At 35.3% G+C, this 18146-nt stretch overlaps 1 protein-coding gene and 1 non-coding gene across 3 annotated transcripts in view; both read left to right on the top strand.

Annotated features, from left to right (window-relative positions):
- HEATR5B (HEAT repeat containing 5B) overlaps positions 1-18146 on the top strand; it is a 71414-nt gene that overhangs the window by 10666 nt on the left and 42602 nt on the right. For both annotated transcript variants that reach the window (XM_037165405.2, XM_053666964.1), the window contains exons 6-17: positions 992-1163; positions 2602-2759; positions 3697-3946; positions 5604-5759; positions 7378-7628; positions 8978-9089; positions 10289-10441; positions 11514-11613; positions 11944-12053; positions 12910-13073; positions 13790-13965; positions 16934-17039. In XM_037165405.2, the coding sequence (XP_037021300.2) occupies positions 992-1163; positions 2602-2759; positions 3697-3946; positions 5604-5759; positions 7378-7628; positions 8978-9089; positions 10289-10441; positions 11514-11613; positions 11944-12053; positions 12910-13073; positions 13790-13965; positions 16934-17039 (1908 nt within the window). The remainder of the gene's footprint in view (positions 1-991; positions 1164-2601; positions 2760-3696; positions 3947-5603; positions 5760-7377; positions 7629-8977; positions 9090-10288; positions 10442-11513; positions 11614-11943; positions 12054-12909; positions 13074-13789; positions 13966-16933; positions 17040-18146) is intronic.
- LOC119063859 (small nucleolar RNA SNORA63) lies at positions 5346-5477 on the top strand. Its single transcript, XR_005085255.2, has one exon. It is a non-coding gene; the product is annotated as a small nucleolar RNA SNORA63 (small nucleolar RNA).

Raw genomic sequence — 18146 nt, 5'->3', positions numbered from 1 at the left:
TCATTTAGGTCTTCTTTGATTTCTCTTGGCAACATTTTGTGTTTTTCAGTGTATAGGTTTTGCACATCTTTTGTGAGATTTATCCCCAAGTATTTAATATTTTTATACTATTTTAAATAGTATTGATTTAAAACTTTTTGAAATTTCGCCCTGGCTGGTGTAGCTCGGTTGACTGAGCATGGGCTGCGAAGCAAAGGTCACTGGTTTGATTCCCAGTCAGGTGACATGCCTGGGTTATGGGCCAGGTCCCTGGTTAAGGGGTGTCCGAGGGGCTACCACACAGTGATGCTTCTCTCCTCTTTCTCCTTCTCTTCTCTCAATAAATTAAAAAATTAAAAATAAATAAATGGAAAAGATAAGACTTAAAAAAATTTCTAATTGTTTAGCAGTAACATATAGTAATACAAGTGGTTTTTGAACATTGATCTTATATTCACCAACCTTGCTGAACTGATCAGATTTTTTAACAGAGTCTGTCAGATAGTCTGTGTAGATAATCATGTTGTCTATGAATAAAGACAGTTTTAACTCTTTTCCAGTCTGGATACCTTTTATTTATATTTCTTTTCTTACTCCACTGACTGGCTGGATCCTTGCGTACAATGTTAAATAGAAAACATGAGGGCAGACACCGTTTCTTGTTCCAGATCCCTAGGGGAAGACATTCAGTCCTTTACCATTAGTGCCAACACCGTTTGTTGAAGAGGCTATCTTTACCCCATTGTGTGCTCATGCCCGCTTTGTCAAATATTAATCGACTGTAGAGACTTGGGTTTATTTCTGGGCTCTCTGTTCTGTTCCACTGATCTAAGGGTCAGTATCCTTTATAACTCCTGATGTTCAGTGTCTTGAAAACTGTGGTTTCATACATTTTGTCAAATATAGTTTGATTCTTTCAGGAAAGTAAATCTGGTTCTTTTTACTCCATCTATGGAAATAGAAGTTTTAGGACTTAATTTACTTTTCTTTCTTTTTCTTTTTTTAATTACAGTGTCTACTCGAACTGCAGAATGAAGCTGTGTTCATGTGGACTGCTGAACTGGAAAACATAGCCACTCTCTGCTTTAAGGCTTTGGAAAACTCAAACTATGGAGTACGAGTGGCAGTGTCTAAACTCTTAGGGACAGTCATGGCTACGGCATTGATGCCAAAACAAGCAACAGGTACCATTGTTTGCCACCCCTGATCTAGACTGTAATAGACAGTTGAAGGTATACAGAATGGTTCCTTCTAAATGGGTTACTACTTATAGGCAAATCATTTGAAAGGATTTATATTGTCAGGTAGTTGTCTACGTTTTCATAAAATTGAAGTACCAAAATAGCATTTTCCTTGATACAGTCAAGACATTCTTTTATGATTATAATGTACAAGATACTATGTAGCAAGTACATTGGACATATAAGCAAGTAATATTTATGAGAGGTTTTGTATTGTGTTCAAGGGATTGGAATCTGGCACTTTATATGCTTTCTTACTTTAAATCTCTGATGACTGGGTCCCCATTTGTAGCACAGTATCAGTTTTCATTTGTTTCTTTACTGTCATTATGAGCGGGATCACAAGCAGCACTGACTCTTCATGTGACTTCTCCTGTGCCTCACAGTTTCATAGGCTTTGGGGACAGAGTGGGTGCACACTGAGCAGGCCAGCTCTGCTCTCGTCCCCACCACTGCTCCCTCTCTGCCTGGAAGAAGGAGAATCAGATGCTATGGAGCCAAGTCCTAACTCCTAGGTTTATTAGCTATGAAAACCCCAGCTGTGTTTTGTTCATCTTTAATAATAATTATTTCAATCTGTGAATAAGATGATGATGATGACAGGTAACATGTGGTAAGTGCTGTGTGCCAGGCGTTGATTTAAGCACATAACGGAATTGTTTATGTAATCCTCACAAATGCCATATGAATTCTAAGTACGGTTGTTATTCCCATTTTATAAACAAGGAAATTGAAGTTTAGAGATTGCATAATTTGTGTTCTACTAAGTGTTAATATTGTCAGAGCTGCAGTTAAAACCCAGGCAGTCAAATTCTAAAGCTTACACAATTGATCATGAGCTTTATGTCTCTCCCACAGAATTCTTGTGAAGATTCTGTTTCCTATTGTATGTGAAAGAACTTCGTAAAATATGAGCCTGTATAGTAGGGATGGCAAGTCAGTTGTAGTTAGTGACTTCGTAATGCATTGGTAACTGTTGTAGAGAAAGCAGGGTCTTAACAAAGTCTCTTTACGTCCGCTTCAGCTTTGAGAATGGGGCTGTCTGTGGCCACTCAGCAGCATCTGCAGGGCGTAGGCTTTGTCATTGCTGTCTCGCACATTCCAGGTCACGTCGTTACTGGACTCGTCATAGATTTAGTGAGCCGATTTTAATTTCTAGTTCCTTCTGGTCTTCTTAGCATTTTTGCTTCAAACTGAATTTATTTTTACAAGTACGTGGTAAATTTTAAAATAATAGGAAACTAAATGACCTTTTCTCCTTTGTGGTAATTTAGGTATGCTTAAAAGTAATTACTTGAATTTTAAAGCTAGATTATTAGAAAGTATTATTTAACTAATATCAAAATATGTTTATTTATAAATTTACTTTTTTTCCTGAAAGTAATGCGCCAGAATGTGAAGCGAGCAACTTTTGATGAAGTCTTAGAACTCATGGCCACAGGATTTCTGCGTGGAGGGTCAGGTTTCCTAAAGAGTGGAGGAGAAATGTTGAAGGTTGGAGGGTCTGTGAATCGTGAAGTGAGGGTTGGAGTCACACAGGTTTGTAATACATACTTATGAAAGAATTCTGTTCATAGCTCTTGTAAAAATTCACAGAAAACTCTTACTAAGTAATAGTGCACATGAAGAGATTTTAAAATATTTTCTGGTTTATTTCAAAAGCATTTCTTTTATCAAATTAATGAATTATATTTAAACTTCAAATTGCATGCTTACTGGAAAGGTAGATACTTAATGATATATAAATAAGCCTGCGTGTACTATAATTATATAAATAGCTAACAATTTTTTCAGAACTTTTTAGAAAATCAGATGTGAAATAATTCAGTTGTAATTGAAATGTTATTTATGTAGCTGGGGGCATTTAGATTTTAATTTTGTTCAATGACCCTGTAGCTAAAAGTATTATTTAATACTTTGGCTTTCCATAAATGGTTAATCACCAATGTAATTCTGAAAGTAAACCTGACCTGGAATTATAATTTTAAAATAGTAATTAATAGCAAATAAGATCCTATAATTATGATCTAATGATAATTAGTGCCTAGTAAGATGAAATGTTTCCTTGTGATTTTAATCAAAAGCATTTTAATTATTTCTTATTCCTGAAGTGAGTGTAAATAGAAGTAACCATTTTTATCTTAAAGTCAAAATCAAGTGATTTGTAGCTCTATGTCTATATTTATTTGGAATGTTAGGGTTTCTCATTCTTCATAACCAGGATGAGCTCAGCTTTGCCTCCTCTATACTCTCCGTTCTTCATGAAGCTATTGTCTTAACTGTTTTTTAGTCAAAGATAATTCTATGCTAGAGGTACTAAAAAGGTCTCATGAGTTAAATTTTCTCTATTGTAATCTCAAATATAATTCATTTGCATGCTGTTATCACTTATTTCTGTGGTTGCTTTATCTGTCATTTCAGTTCGGTTACATACATTTATTTGTATGCATTAAGTTGTATCTTAATCTGTTTATAGGCATATGTTGTTTTTGTCACAACCCTGGGTGGTCAGTGGCTGGAGCGTAGCTTCGCTACATTCTTGTCCCACGTACTGGATCTGGTTTCCCACCCTCGGGCAACGCAAACACATGTAGAGGCCGTGTACTCAAGACGGTGTGTTTCCTTTATTCTGAGAGCTACTGTGGGCAGTTTGCTAGGTGAAAAAGCCCAGATTGCAGCTGCCAAAGAAATTTGTCAAGCTATTGGAAAACAAATGAAAGCAGTAGGTAAGGACTGATGTAATGATGCTGTTGACTCTCATGGTTATTTAACTCTTTATTATTATTTCCAATAGATACTAACAGATCTGATTAGTGTATACCTTTTATTCTGGGCTGTGTTTTAATAGTCATTTTTATTGAGTACTCTTATTTGAAAAGGAACATATACTTTTAGTGAATAAATTTACAAGTAGTTTAGTTATAGTTTTTGTTGTTTATACCTTACGTAGCAAACCATTTTTAAAATGTACAGGGCTAACTGAAAACTATAAATAGTGAATTAAAGAGTGTTTAAATTAATGAGGTATATAAATCTGTAGATATGTTAAATTAGCAATATATCCTAGGTTTATGACTTAAAATATATTTGGACATTGGTTCTTTGAAGAAATGTTTTGGTTCCAGAAACAATGCCAGATGGCAGTAGTAAAACAGTGAACCAGATATAGGTAACTGCTTTTCAGGCAGCTTATAGACTAGCAATCAGACAAAGAGTTTGTGTATTTTAAGTCCAGGACTGTCTAACAAAAGAAGAGGTATTTAATTAGAGTACATAATGTGATAATCTGTTGTACTCTATTATTCTATATTATAAATTTTGTAGTATGTTTGTAATGAATGCAAAAAGAGTAAGACATTTGAGTTATTAATGTTAAGGACATAGATTAGCCATTTGATTAAAAAATCCTAAAAACAATCAAATACAGTGCCATATATCTGTAATTTATGGGGCAGTACGTATTCTCAGTTAGAAATCTGACAAGGGATGTACAGCGGTCTTATCTTAAATCCATTTCAAGCCAGGTAGAAGTTAAAAGATGAGGGGAGAGGGCACAAAGCTAATGGGGACTTTGAGAAACACTCTAGTAAGAAGTTCTAAAGCCACTTTCTTTATAAATCCATATTCTGGTCAGCAGTTCGACAACAATACTATTATACCAATATATTACAGTACTTGAAAGTAGCAGTAATAATAAGAAGTAACAATAATAGCTGCTAACATTTATTAAGTGTGTGTTGGGGGCAGCATTGCACTAAATTCCTCATAGGCATTGACTGTTTAATCATGACTCTTCGGAATCGGCACTTAGCCCATAGGGTGAGTGTCTTGTCCAGTGCTGTACAGCTAACGTGACTGCTGGAACTGGGATTTGAACCCATCTTCTTTCTCTAAAGTCTGTGCTTTTGTACCCTATGGTTCATTGCTGCTTGCTAAGATTAGGTACTCTTCTAGAGCAGACAAAATATCTCAGTATATATGTATTTACTCATCACCATGAAGTCATGAAGTAAGGTTTTTAGGTTACTTCACTATTAATTACACACATTTTCTGCTGAGAAATAACTACAGACAGAATTTTAACACTCAGGCATCAATTGGGATGATTTAAGAATGTAATTGTGGTAGCAGGATTCAAACTACAATATAGCTGTTAAGTGCTGTGTTGTCGTTCCCCCTGCTCCAAATAAAGTTGTTTCTTAACTATACCTGTCTGCTATACTCCTGTAGCAGCCAGGGACGCTTGGTCTCATACATATCATAAAAAACAATAATAGTAATAAATAATAAATAAATAAATGAAAATAATGTAATTGCGGAGATCAAGGAAATGGTGTCGTGGTTTAGTTCACACTCATCAAGTCCGTGATTTTGTGTTTCCAGAAGCGGTAGTGAACGATACGAGTAGTGAAAACAAGTCGGGAGCTGCAGACATCGCAGCCAGCCAGCACGTGATGGTGTGCGCCCTGCAGGAGCTCGGGAGCCTGGTGCAGAGTCTCAGTGCCACTGCCTCCCCTCTTATTCAGGAAGCTTCTATAGGTGTGATCATCCATTTGCTTGCTGAAATATTTTTTCACTGCTTTTCAAAGTTATAGGTGTAATTGATAATTAATGCCTGGTCAGTTGCTTGTCATGAAATTAGCAGTTTAGATTGTTCAACGTTGAGTTTTATTTACTTTAAAATTCACTGTGATAGTCTTGAATTAAATGGTGAAATAAAGTTTGGGGAGACAAATCAAAAAAGCCAATGACTAAAATTTGTTGAATACTTTCATTTAATTTTACATCAACACTTATATTTTATTGAATATAATTATACTGTGTTCTTTGTAGAAAATGTTATTTTAAACTACTCTGTGGTTTATGAGGTAATATATATGTTTTTGGCAAAGTTCTGAAAGTATTTGTGTGAAACCATAATAATTTAAATTATTGCATTGTATTGGGTTGTCCAAAAAGTTTGTTTAGTTTTTTCTATATGAGGGCTGTAGTAGTGCTTAGTTGTTTTTAACTTCATTCAGAACAATTTTGTTAGATTGTATCGTGACAGTTGTCATATCAGCATGCATTGAAAAAAAATCAGAATTGGTGAAATTTTGTGCAAGTTTATTTTATTTAACTTTATTGTATTTTTTTCCATTATCATTTAGCCCCCTTATACTTCCCTACCCCTAGCAATCACCACACTGTTGTCCGTGTCCATGAGCCCTTTTTCCTTTTTGCTCAACCCCTCCAATCCTCTAACCTCCCCCGCAGCTGACATCCTGCTCTCCATCTGTGAGTCTGCCCCCATTTGCCTTGTTCAGTTAGTTCATTTCGTTCATTAGATTCCACATAAGAGTGAAATTGTATGGTATTTGTCTTTCTCTGACTGGCTTATTTCACTTAGTATGATGTTCTCCAGTTCCATCTACACTTTCACAAACAGTAAAATTTTCTTCTCTTTTTATGGGCAAGTAGTATTTCATTGTGCAAATGTCTCATAGTAGTTTTATCCACTCATCTATTGATGGACACCTGGGCTGCTTCCATGTCTTGGCGATTATAAATAACGCTGCAGTGAACATGGGGGTGCTTATGTCTTTTTTGAATTAATGTTTTGAATTTCTTCAGATACATTCCCAGAAGTGGGATAGCTGGGTCAAAAGGCAGATCCCATCTTAATTTTTGGAGGTAACTCCAAACTGCTTTCCACAGTGGTGTGCAGCCATTTTGATATTGAAGGTAGAAGAAGATATGCAACATTTTTAGCATATTATGCTTTATTATTTAAAGAAAGATAATAAAAACACAACTGAAATGCCAAAAACAGTTTTTGCAGTGTATGAGAAGCTGCTGTGACTGATGAAATGTATCAAAAGTGGCTTGTGAAGTTTCTTGGTACTATTGACATTTTGGCCAAATAATTCTTTGCCACGTGGCCATTTTATTCATTGGAAGATGTTTAGCAGTACCCCTAGCCTCTACCCACTAGAAGCAGGAGATTACCAACATACTTAGGATATCCAAATCAATCAAGTTATTGGTGAAAATGGAAAATGTGTCTTTTATTTTAGAGAAAAAACTAAACATTTTGGCCAACCCAATACATAGTCTTTTAGTTCATGAAATGGTTTGACTTCATTAGAGAGTAATTTTTTGAGTATTTTTTTATTAGGACTTTTGGAGACTGTGACTTCTGTGCTGCTTCATCCAAGTATAGCTGCTCGGCTTGCTGCTGCGTGGTGTTTGCGCTGTGTGGCTGTGGCACTGCCTTTCCAGTTGACACCATTTCTGGACAGGTGTGCCGAACGGCTCAACAACTTGAAAACTTCACCAGAAGCTGTTAGTGGATACAGTTTTGCAATGGCCGCCTTGTTAGGTGGAGTTCATCAGTGTCCACTGGGCATTCCTCATGCCAAGGGGAAGGTAGGGAGAGGTCCTAGACTTGCAGGCACTGTCATGTGGGCTTTAGTTTTTATTGGAACACCTTCCGTGTTTAATGTTGAACTAGGCGATCAGGAGACAGACAACAGACTTATGATGATAATATAAAACAGCGTTCTGCTAATACAGAGTCGACAGACCCTAATTAAAATTTGATATTTAATTCTGACATAGGAATAATAAATAGAATTTGTTTGGGTATAGTATACTTTAGAATTTGTTTTAGAGGAAAAACCCTAAATAATTACCATTATTTAGAATAAAAGCTTTTAGCTTTTAGAAATAAAGATTCACACTGCTGTATTAAAAAATATTAGGAGAATAGGCTATTGCCATATTTAGCATTTTGATAATTAAAGTTGAATGAGCTTATGACTCAGTTTTCTTTTGATTTCTATTGTATGTCCTACTACCATCATGTAGGTTTTCTTCTCAGAAATATTAAATATTTTTATAAATATTATTTGCAACTCTATATAGGCAGATTGGGGCTAGATTTTAACTTCTTTTTTTCCTGGGTCATTAGGCCCATGTCCATTCATTTCTGTGAGCTCCATAGCTACTACTTGAGTCTAGGCATCCATCTCCCTTTGCCAGGTAATTGCCTTTGCTCCGGCTAATCTCTTACAATAGAATTTTGTCCGCCTTCTTGTTCATACGCCTGAACCAAACTTACCTATTTGTTTAAAGGCCCAATTCAAGTTCCACCTCTTTTGTGAAATCTCTTCAAAACTCTTCAGTCTTTGGTAGCCTCTTTGACCACTACCACCTCTGTACTTTGTCATTTAATCATTTGCTGCTTGTTTCATCCCATTTTTCCTTTGTCTTCTCTGAGATTAAGCACCATAAGATTAGCTGAATGGCAGTTTCATAATAGGACTTCATTATGATAGCACATAATAGCACTTCAAACCTTTGAATGTAGGATAGTAGTGCCAATAATACTAATACTACTTGTCATGTGGTTACATGGACCAGCACTGTTCTGAGTGCTTTCCTGCATTAATTTATTTAATCCTCATAACAGTGGAGTAGGCACTTTTATTCCTGTTTGGCCAGTGAGGGACCTGAGGCAGGGACGTTCACTTGTCCAGGGCCAGAAAGCAGGAAACAGCAAAGCTGGGATGAGCCCAGGCAGGCTGGCTCTAGAGCTCATGCTTAACCGCTGTGCTGGGGTCTCCGCAGTCAGCAGTGCAGTCAGGATTAAGTGGGTCCTGATGTCGTCTCTTTAAAAATGTGTTAATAGTAACAACAAAAAGAGGACAACTTCTTTTTAATAAAGTATATTAGCTATGCATTTTCTTGTTCAATTTCTTTAACTTTTTTTACAGATGGTAGTTAGTATTGCTGAAGATCTCTTAAGAACTGCTGCCCAAAATAGCCGGCTGTCCTTACAGCGCACCCAAGCTGGATGGCTTCTACTTGGAGCACTGATGACTTTAGGTATAATTATATTTGAGTAGGACTTTTGTCTTATTCTATAACTGTCAGTAGACAATACAGAGAATTTAATTTAAAGGTGTTAAACTTCACATTCAAGATTTTGAATGAGATTATAACATGGTAAAGATGTTTTTTCCATCTCTTAATATATTTCTTTTTCTTTTTGGCAATTTCTGCTTGAAGACATTTAACGAGAAAGTTGTTAACTTAGTTTCATCTTTACCATTAGAATAACCAAGGTCTAACTGACTAGCTTAGTGTTAATCAAGAGAGATGAGAGTGTGGGGGGCACATTTCATCCCCAAAGTAAAGATCAGTGACATAATTTTTGTAGGGTGATAATGTCACCCTACTGTATTGAAACTGTATTGTTAGTACTGCTTTCTTGGGGTTATCCTTGTGCATTTCACTTTCCAAAGTGCCACGAGAAATCTGAGATGAGGCAAAGTGTAGCACTGTACATAGAACAGAAAGACATGTTATTGTGACGAGTTGTGTCTACCCTTTAGTTCACATGTTTAGCTTCTGCTATGAAGTCTGCGTGTGTGTGTACAGTTACCACTTTGAACATGTGTTTTTTGACAACTGTGCTTTGATCTAGTTTTTTAAAGAAAAGAAAAAGTGGTAACTTTTCTAGAAATTTATGTTAAGTGTATTAAGTGGTATGTTAAATGAATTCCTTAGCAATGTAAATCTATATTTACATTGCTAATGAATGTAACAGGAGCTGGAACCGAGGCTTGCTAATTCTAAATATGCTGCACCTGTATAAAACTAAATTGACTGTATATAGTCCCCCGCCAGGTAGAGAAATATATGTGTGTAGGAGTGGGCATATATGTTTATGTACATATATTTATAGAAAAGTCATCATAAAATGTGTTCCAGAGATATCTTATCATTGATAACATGTAATTCACCATTCTGAATATATTTGGGTAATTTGTTTTAGATTACTTAGATTACTTTTTGTGGATTTGTTTTATATTGGTGTGCAAAAAATATTGATACTTTTTAAATGAACTTTTAATGCTTTAGTAGATACATATTTTATGTACTAAATAAGAACATTTTGAAAATGTTAGTATTAGAGTGAAATGCTAGCTGTTGTTAAAGCTTTAAGGGCCTCTTTTCAAATTTTTTTTTGTTGTAGTGTATGTTATAGATACATGGCTGTGCATTCTCCTTTTCTTGGTTAGGACCATCTGTCGTTCGTTACCATCTACCGAAGATGTTGCTACTGTGGCGAAATGTTTTCCCTCGTTCTTTAAAGGAGTTGGAGGCTGAGAAGGCCCGAGGCGATTCTTTTACCTGGCAGGTAACACTGGAAGGCCGAGCTGGCGCTTTATGTGGTAAGAACTGAAAGGGATGCACTTTCAGACTATTATTTCATTACCAAAATGTTTGTGAATTGACAGAAAATCATTACTATAGATTTTTATTTTAATATATAATAAGTTTGTTATGTAAACTAATAGATCTTTATATAAAGCTTGTAGATCTTTAGATTTAGAAAGAAACTTTATAAATAACCTACACCAGTCTGCTAATTGTGTAATAAAAGTGAAATGGAGGCTGAGAAGGAGGGTCGAGTTAGTGAAAACAGGAGCTAGAACCCAGGCCTCCTAATTCCTAGGTACCACAGTCTTCCACCTGTCAGAGAGCATTGGGTCACCAGGTAAACACAACCGAATGGGTGTTTAAAGGCAAATGAAAGTCAGGATTACCAAGTTTATTGAGTTTGCAATTAGTCTTTCCTTAATGGACAAATAACTGTCTCCTCCCATCATTTTCAAATCCGAAAACATTGATAAGTTTTTCAGATGTCAGCATTACAAAAATTATGAATAAAGTTGTTTTTGTTCAGGAGTCAGCAACTTACAAGAAAGGCTCAAGTTTTGTTCCATTTGGGAACTAGAATTATACTGGGTGACCCTGTTCTTTTCTGGTTTATCTCAAGGTGACAAGTGCTTCTTTTCTCAAACTGTGGGAGCCAGATACAAGAGTGGCAGGGCAAGGTGTCAGTTTTGTTCTCATACATCTAAGAGCTGCTTTAGTCTTAGTTCTATTGCTAAAGAGCCAGTAAACATATTCCTTCTTGCTGGGCCATTGTGGCCATTGATTCTGCTTTGAAGTTGCTTTCTTTGTAATCATCTAGGTTCATGTAGGGTTATAGATCTCTGAATTCCTGCTCATGGAAATCTCCCTAACAGATATCTCCCCTCTCTCCATTTCTGCTGCCAGTCCTTCTAGTTCTTCCTAATGATTTTTCTCTGTAGTTGCAATTGGTTCTTCTTTTGTTTGTCCTGGTTTTAGAACCTTATATTTTATAATAAGAATTGTAGGCACCTTTATATAATTTTATAAATTTATTGATCCTCACAAAACTTGCTCCAAATCTGTCCTCTTAAAAATTTTGTCTAGCAATGAGGAGTTTTGTTGCACATTGTCCTGAACTCCTAACGGAAGATGTGATTAGAAAATTGATGACCCCTATTGAATGTGCCATGACTATGATGTCACAGTAAGTAAACATTCTGACAATTAGTATCCAGTTTTACGTATTGATAGTAATGTATTCTGATTCCCTCTAGTATCATGTAGGAAACATGTAAAACCTTATTTTTATACAGTGACTTTTTAAATTGCATTAATGATATATACTGAAATAAAATTGTACTTTGTATTGTATCTGTTACTGACAGTAAAGGTCACAAAATAAACTGAAATGAAAATGTAATAACTAGCAAAGTACTATCAGTTTGATGGTACTTTTGAAACATTGCTGAAAAAAGTGGTTATAAGTAATACTTATTCCAATAAGATGATACTAACCATACTTTTGATATTTTAGCATTCCATCTGTAATTAAAGCTCATGGAGCTCATCTGAAAGCCAGTGCTGCAATGGTCCGTTTAAGACTTTATGATATCTTGGCTTTATTACCTCCAAAAACATACGAAGGTAAATAAAATTTGTGGTACCCGATAAAAGTTTCCCAGTGTATCTTTCCAGTTCTCTCAGTATTAGAGTTCTGACCATGGCACTCCCACTGACTCACTCTACAAGGGAAGATAGCCGTTTCCTTTTTCTTTATAAAGACTGTGGTCACAGCACTTACTGGGTCCCAGGCCTCTTTCTAAGCTGTATACATGTATTAACATCTTTGACTTTAACATCAGCCTTATGGGGTGATTAGCTCTATTTTATAAATAAATATTCTTGGGTACATGTAGGTGATAAAACTTGCCCCAGTCTAAGGGCTAGTATGTGGCACAGGTTGGATTCAAACCCAGCTGGTTAATCTTTTAAGTCTGTGCTTTTAATAACTGTCCTCAACTGCTTCATATATATTATAATATATACGTAATAATTTAGGAATCTAGAGGTAGGCTAGTAATGAACTTTGCAGAAATTAAATATTATATAAAATGTTAATGTTAAATTAAGTCATTGATTTTTTTCCAGTTTACCCATGCCCAAGAATTTTGATATGCTCTAGTTCAGTGGTTGTATATCATTGTGTAATTAGTAATATAATAATCATGTCATATTTAATATATTTAAAATAAAGAATCTATTCTCTATTTGAGTTTTTGGTTGCTTTAAATAATTGGGCTAAAAGGTACAATACAATAGTAAAAAAGTACCATTATTATGTATTTAAAATGGCATTAAATATTTAACATACATTTTTATAATAAGAAATAGGAACTTAATTATTTTATTTCTGTGAACATGTTGGTGCTCTTTGTGGGCAATGATTGTAATTTTCATAAAAATTACTCTTCTTAATCTGATCTGAAGTTCTATTTTTTAGTATCTTTCAACGCACTTCTTAGAGCACTGGTGGCAGAGTTCACGCTGACTGACAACTCAGCCAATACAACTACCTCACTCCTGAGATCCCTCTGTCATTATGATGACAGTGTTCTTCTTGGTTCCTGGCTTCAAGAAACGGATCATAAGTCAATTGAAGACCAGGTAGGAAACCATGCAGGGAATCGAAACACTTGCTTATTTGAAAACAGTGGTATTATTACATATTATCATTTAAAAAATATTGTAGACTCAGGTTTTCATTGAGCTTTTATAGGCATTTAAAGATGGCTTCCCAATTGTGGATAAGTAGTGAAAATGGTAAACCTGCGGCAATACTCAGAATTTGACAAATTCTCTTTTTTCAATAGTCTTTGCATTTAGATACCATGTGGTGTCTGCAGCAAAGATCAATTTTAGCTGGTTTTTGGTTATTGGTGTTTTGTTTGTTTTAGTTTGTTTTCTGATAGGTTGTAGAGGAATGGGAGTTAGTAGGTTGAGCATTTAGAATCTTTTGCCCACTGAATACATTACCTCTTACGTACTTTTAAAAAGAGTTACTCAAGCTTCTTAAAAGAAGCTTAAAAGAAATTTTTGTGGTTTAAATTGTTTCTGATATTGCTTTGCTTATACGTTTTATGGTGGGTAGCATAAAAATGTTTTAGAATGAACAGTCCTTTTCTTAATATTATATAAGTTGTTACAGATGGCTTTTTTAAATGGCCAAATTACATTGTTATCTACTTAAAAATTTTCAGACTCAGTTATTCTGTGGTTTTAAATGTTTTCTCCTCCTCACCTGTTCTGTTTTTGACGTGCAGTTTTTAGTAAGTGAATTTTCTAAAATGGGTTTTGAGTGAATTTTGTGCATCCTTTTGCAGCTCCAGCCAAACAGTGCGTCTGGCAGTGGGGCTCTGGAGCACGACCCCTCCTCCATTTATCTGCGCATACCTGCTGGAGAAGCGGTGCCTGGTCCCCTCCCTCTGGGGGTCTCGGTCATTGATGCTTCGGTGGCTCTTTTTGGTGTAGTGTTTCCTCATGTTTCTTATAAACACCGGTTAGTAGAATGTCAGTCAAGTAATTTTAGCTAAATATGAATTTCATCCAAACAGTAGATTTTCCCATCCCAGTAACTCTACAATAAGGTGTATTACTAATTAAACAATAGACTTATAAAAAATTTAATAACATAAAGGGCAAATTACATGATAAAAAATTACATGAAAAAATTCCACATAATTTGGAACTATTTTTAATGTTTAAAAAATATTTTAATTATTTTTAGAGAGGGGAAGGAAGGGAGAAAGAGAGGGAGGGAAACATCAATGTGTGGCCCTCTCGAGAGCCCCCAACTGGGTACCTGGCCCGAAACCGAGGCATGTGCCCTGACTGGGAATCGAACTAGTGACCCTTTGGTTCACAGTCTGGCACTCAATCCACTGAGCCACACCAACCAGGGCTGAAACTATTTTTAAGATTTGACCCTGTGTACCAGCATCTGGTATCCACTATAATAGTTTATTTGCCATTTTATAAGTAGGTTTTGATTATATTTTTAATTAGGGATATCAATTTGTTAAGTCTTTTTGTTACTGAAGAAATATCCCCCAATAACTTTTGTATGTCAGGTGATCCATGTCTGGAAATTGGGAAATTAAGGTAACTGTTTTTTTCCCTAATGGGACCTTAGGACCTTTTTTGTTTTCTGTGCTCTATGTCCACAGGTACTGTCCCTAAATTTAATAGGCATTTTCCCAAAAGGAAGATGGAAAATAAATTAATGCAGGACTTTCACAGATAATTTGTTTGACAAAATATGCCTTAAAACATTATTATATTTATATGTAAAAAATAACACAAATGTTATCTTTTTAAATGTGTAGGTTACTTGGTTAAAGACTTCTTAATTTGAGGGGAAATTTTTAAATATGCAATTTCACTTTATGTATATATCTTTAAGAATATTGGGTTGCTATATAACTAACTGTTTAAGAACATTAAATGTGAAGGAACCTTATAAAGCATCTGCTTTGATGTCCTTGTTTTAGATCTAAGGAAATTCAGGTCTATTACTTCATGGTTTGTCCACAGTAATACAACTAGCTATGAGAGGTATAACTAGAACCCAGGAATAAGTTAATTGTAGTCAATGACTTTTGTGGAACAAGGAGATGTAAAAATAAATAAATTTTATTAAAATATAATAAATAACAAATAGTTTTGGAGAAACGAGGAATAAATTATGGCAAGACGACAGGCTGGAATACTTTTTACAGACAATGTTTTATTTTATTTATTTATTCATTCATTTATAGAGAGAAGGGGAGGGAAGGTTAAAGAGAGGAAGAGAAACATTGATGCCAGAGAAAAACATGGATAGGTTGCCTCTCACATACACCCCAACCAGGGACCAAACCCTCAACCTAGGCGTGTGCTCCGACCAGGAATTGAACCTGAGACCATTCATTTTTCTGGTACAATACCCAACCAACTGTGCTACCCTGGTCAGGGCTACAGACAATGTTTTGACATCACAAAATGCTCATTATGCTATGTTAAAAGAAAAAAGTAAAATAAAGGGCAAGAAGTAATCTCAGTTCAGTATTTTAAAATTCATAAAAATGTACATGTGTATACAAGTATAGATATGTATACATAAGGAAAAGGCCTAAAAGAAAATGAATGTACCTGAGTGTCATAGTGGTAATGTCTGGGTAATAACTTTTTGTTAATAGTTTCAAACTATATTAAATGAATATTTTGTAAGGAAAGAAAATGTAAATAAATTTAAAAAATATTTATGCATTTGAGGTCAGGTATAGGCAAATGATGCTCATCGGTAGTGTTGGAGACCATGTGTGTCTTCTTACCGGTGTCCTTGAGTATTGAATGCCCTGCCTTTTCACCCATCCTTGGGGACGTGTGCCAGAGCCAGCGGAGAAGTAGTCAGCTCTAGTCCCCAGTAACTCTAATGGGATCGTTTTACCAGAGACAGGAACTATGTGAGTTTTTGAAGGGTGTTTTGACCTGAGACCCATGACCTACTGTAAATTGAGCTTAAATCCTAATAGTGACATGAGGAAGATTTTGATTTCCTAGTTTATGTCATGGTTACCTTAGATAGAACTAAATCCAACTTGCCTAGATTCCTTTACCTAACTCTTATTATTATTTTTTTTAATCCTCACCCAATGACATTTTTTAGAGAGAGAGAAAGGGGGCAGGAGGGAGAGAGAGAAACATCAATCAGTTCATTTGCCTTCTTGTACACATCCAGACCAGGGATCAAACCTGCAACCTGGATACATGTCCTGACCAGGAATCGGACCCAGAAACTTTTAGTCTGTGGGACAATGCTCCATCCAACTGAGCCATGCTGATCGGGGCCCTCATTTCTTTTTAGGGGAATCTGAAATGATCTCATTCTCTTTTATCAGAATAGTCTCAAATTACTGATTTATTTTTGTTAACTCTCATTTAAAAATTTAGAAATAATAAAAAAATTCACTTCTAATTTTTTACATTACAAATAATTGACCCAATCTAATTTTTTCAAAAATCCTCCTATTAGTTTCCAAAGATAAGGCATGAGGTACTAGTTTTTCTATCTGAGAGTATTTGAAAAAAAACTATGCCACAATTTTTTACTTCTGCCTTAAAAATCTTCCACGCAGGTACATAATTAATGATTGTTATTCTATTCAAAACAACCTTGAACACCTGCCATATGCCAGGCAGTTTGTTGGATGCTGGTGTTAATGTTAAAGTCCCCTGGAATTATGGCCTTATTTTCCTAATCGAAATGGTGTGCAATCTTTGTTCTTGTTCCAGTTGATAACTACATGTTCATAGATTAATTCAGGAGGAGGACATCTGGTTTGGACCAGCTGTGGCAGTGAGATAGAGATGAGACAGCCAAGGCATTATTTGTTAAACTATTAGCTCATACTCCTCTTATCGATGATTTTTTGAGCCATGTTTGAGTAAAAAGTTTTGTTAATGTGATCGTTCTTCCACTGTTATAGACTGCAGATGTTGGATCACTTTGCTGAGTGTGTCAAACAAGCTAAAGGTGTCCGTCAGCAGGCTGTGCAGCTAAATATTTTTACTGCTGTTCTTAGTGCACTTAAGGTATTTACTTTTAAAACATAATAAATATTTTGAACTAAGATATTAATGCCTTTAACAAGGCAGGGGTATCTAGACTATTATCGTGTTTAAATGTATATCACTTGATAACTGTCTTCATATTAGTTTAATTAAATTACTAGAAACTTCATGGCAGGCTCATTGTAATTTAGTAAGCATTTTATATTTTAGTAATGTTAATCTTTCAGTTTGACCCATTAGATTTTACAAATGACAGTTCTTTTAGAATTTTTAAAGATGTCTAATGAAATCTGATAATCTACTGAAGGTTAATGAGATAAAGCTAAGTTTGATTTGTGGTTTAGATCATAAATCAGGAGAGGCTATGTTATATAGTTGAAAGAATTCTGCATTTTGAGATTGTGTCACGGTTTGCTACTCACTTGGTTTATATCTTATGTGATGTCTTCAACCTTCATTTTAACCTCAGTTTCTACATGTGAAAACTAAAATAACCACGGTTTTGCGTATCTCTCAGAGTTTGTGCACTATACTGTTCAACCTGCAGCCTCTCATGGTGTATTTGAACATTTTTTATATTATTCAGTACTAAGCTTATTGTAAGGTATTACTGTTTTAAAGTAAAATGGCACAAGTACAAGTCTTGAATGGCAGGAATTAATTCATGTTTTGTAAACATCAGGGAGAGGGGATAAAGGCACAGGTAGAAATGTAGGTTTGTACCATTTATATAACCATTGGTATATGCCCCATTCAGAGACCATCAACTTACACTAACACTGAGTTTTTTTGAAAAAAGTGGGGTGGTCTTGGTTTTCCTCAGTGGTTGGAAAGCTAGTGAACCAACTGTAATACGGCTCTACAGTGTACTTTTCATAAGTATGCTGGCTAATGCCTCTGCTGCAGGTAACATTTTTTCCCAGGCACCATAACTTGGATTTTTTTGGTCTCAAGTGAGTAAATTAAGTTCTAGGACAGTAGGTTTAGCTAGAACAGAGATATTAATATCTAGAATGATGAACAAACTGTATCAACATTCAGTTACTGATTTTTCTTACCTCATTTAGCCTTTAGATATGTATTGGATGTACCCTTTGTGACATAATGATCTCTTCTGGAATTTTTATA

Source organism: Artibeus jamaicensis, unplaced genomic scaffold, assembly GCF_021234435.1.
Source record: "Artibeus jamaicensis isolate MK-2021 breed Jamaican fruit bat unplaced genomic scaffold, CSHL_Jam_final contig_465, whole genome shotgun sequence".
Taxonomy (NCBI): domain Eukaryota; kingdom Metazoa; phylum Chordata; class Mammalia; order Chiroptera; family Phyllostomidae; genus Artibeus; species Artibeus jamaicensis.
Note: the sequence above shows the minus strand (reverse complement) of the source record. Positions and strands in the feature narration are given on the sequence as shown.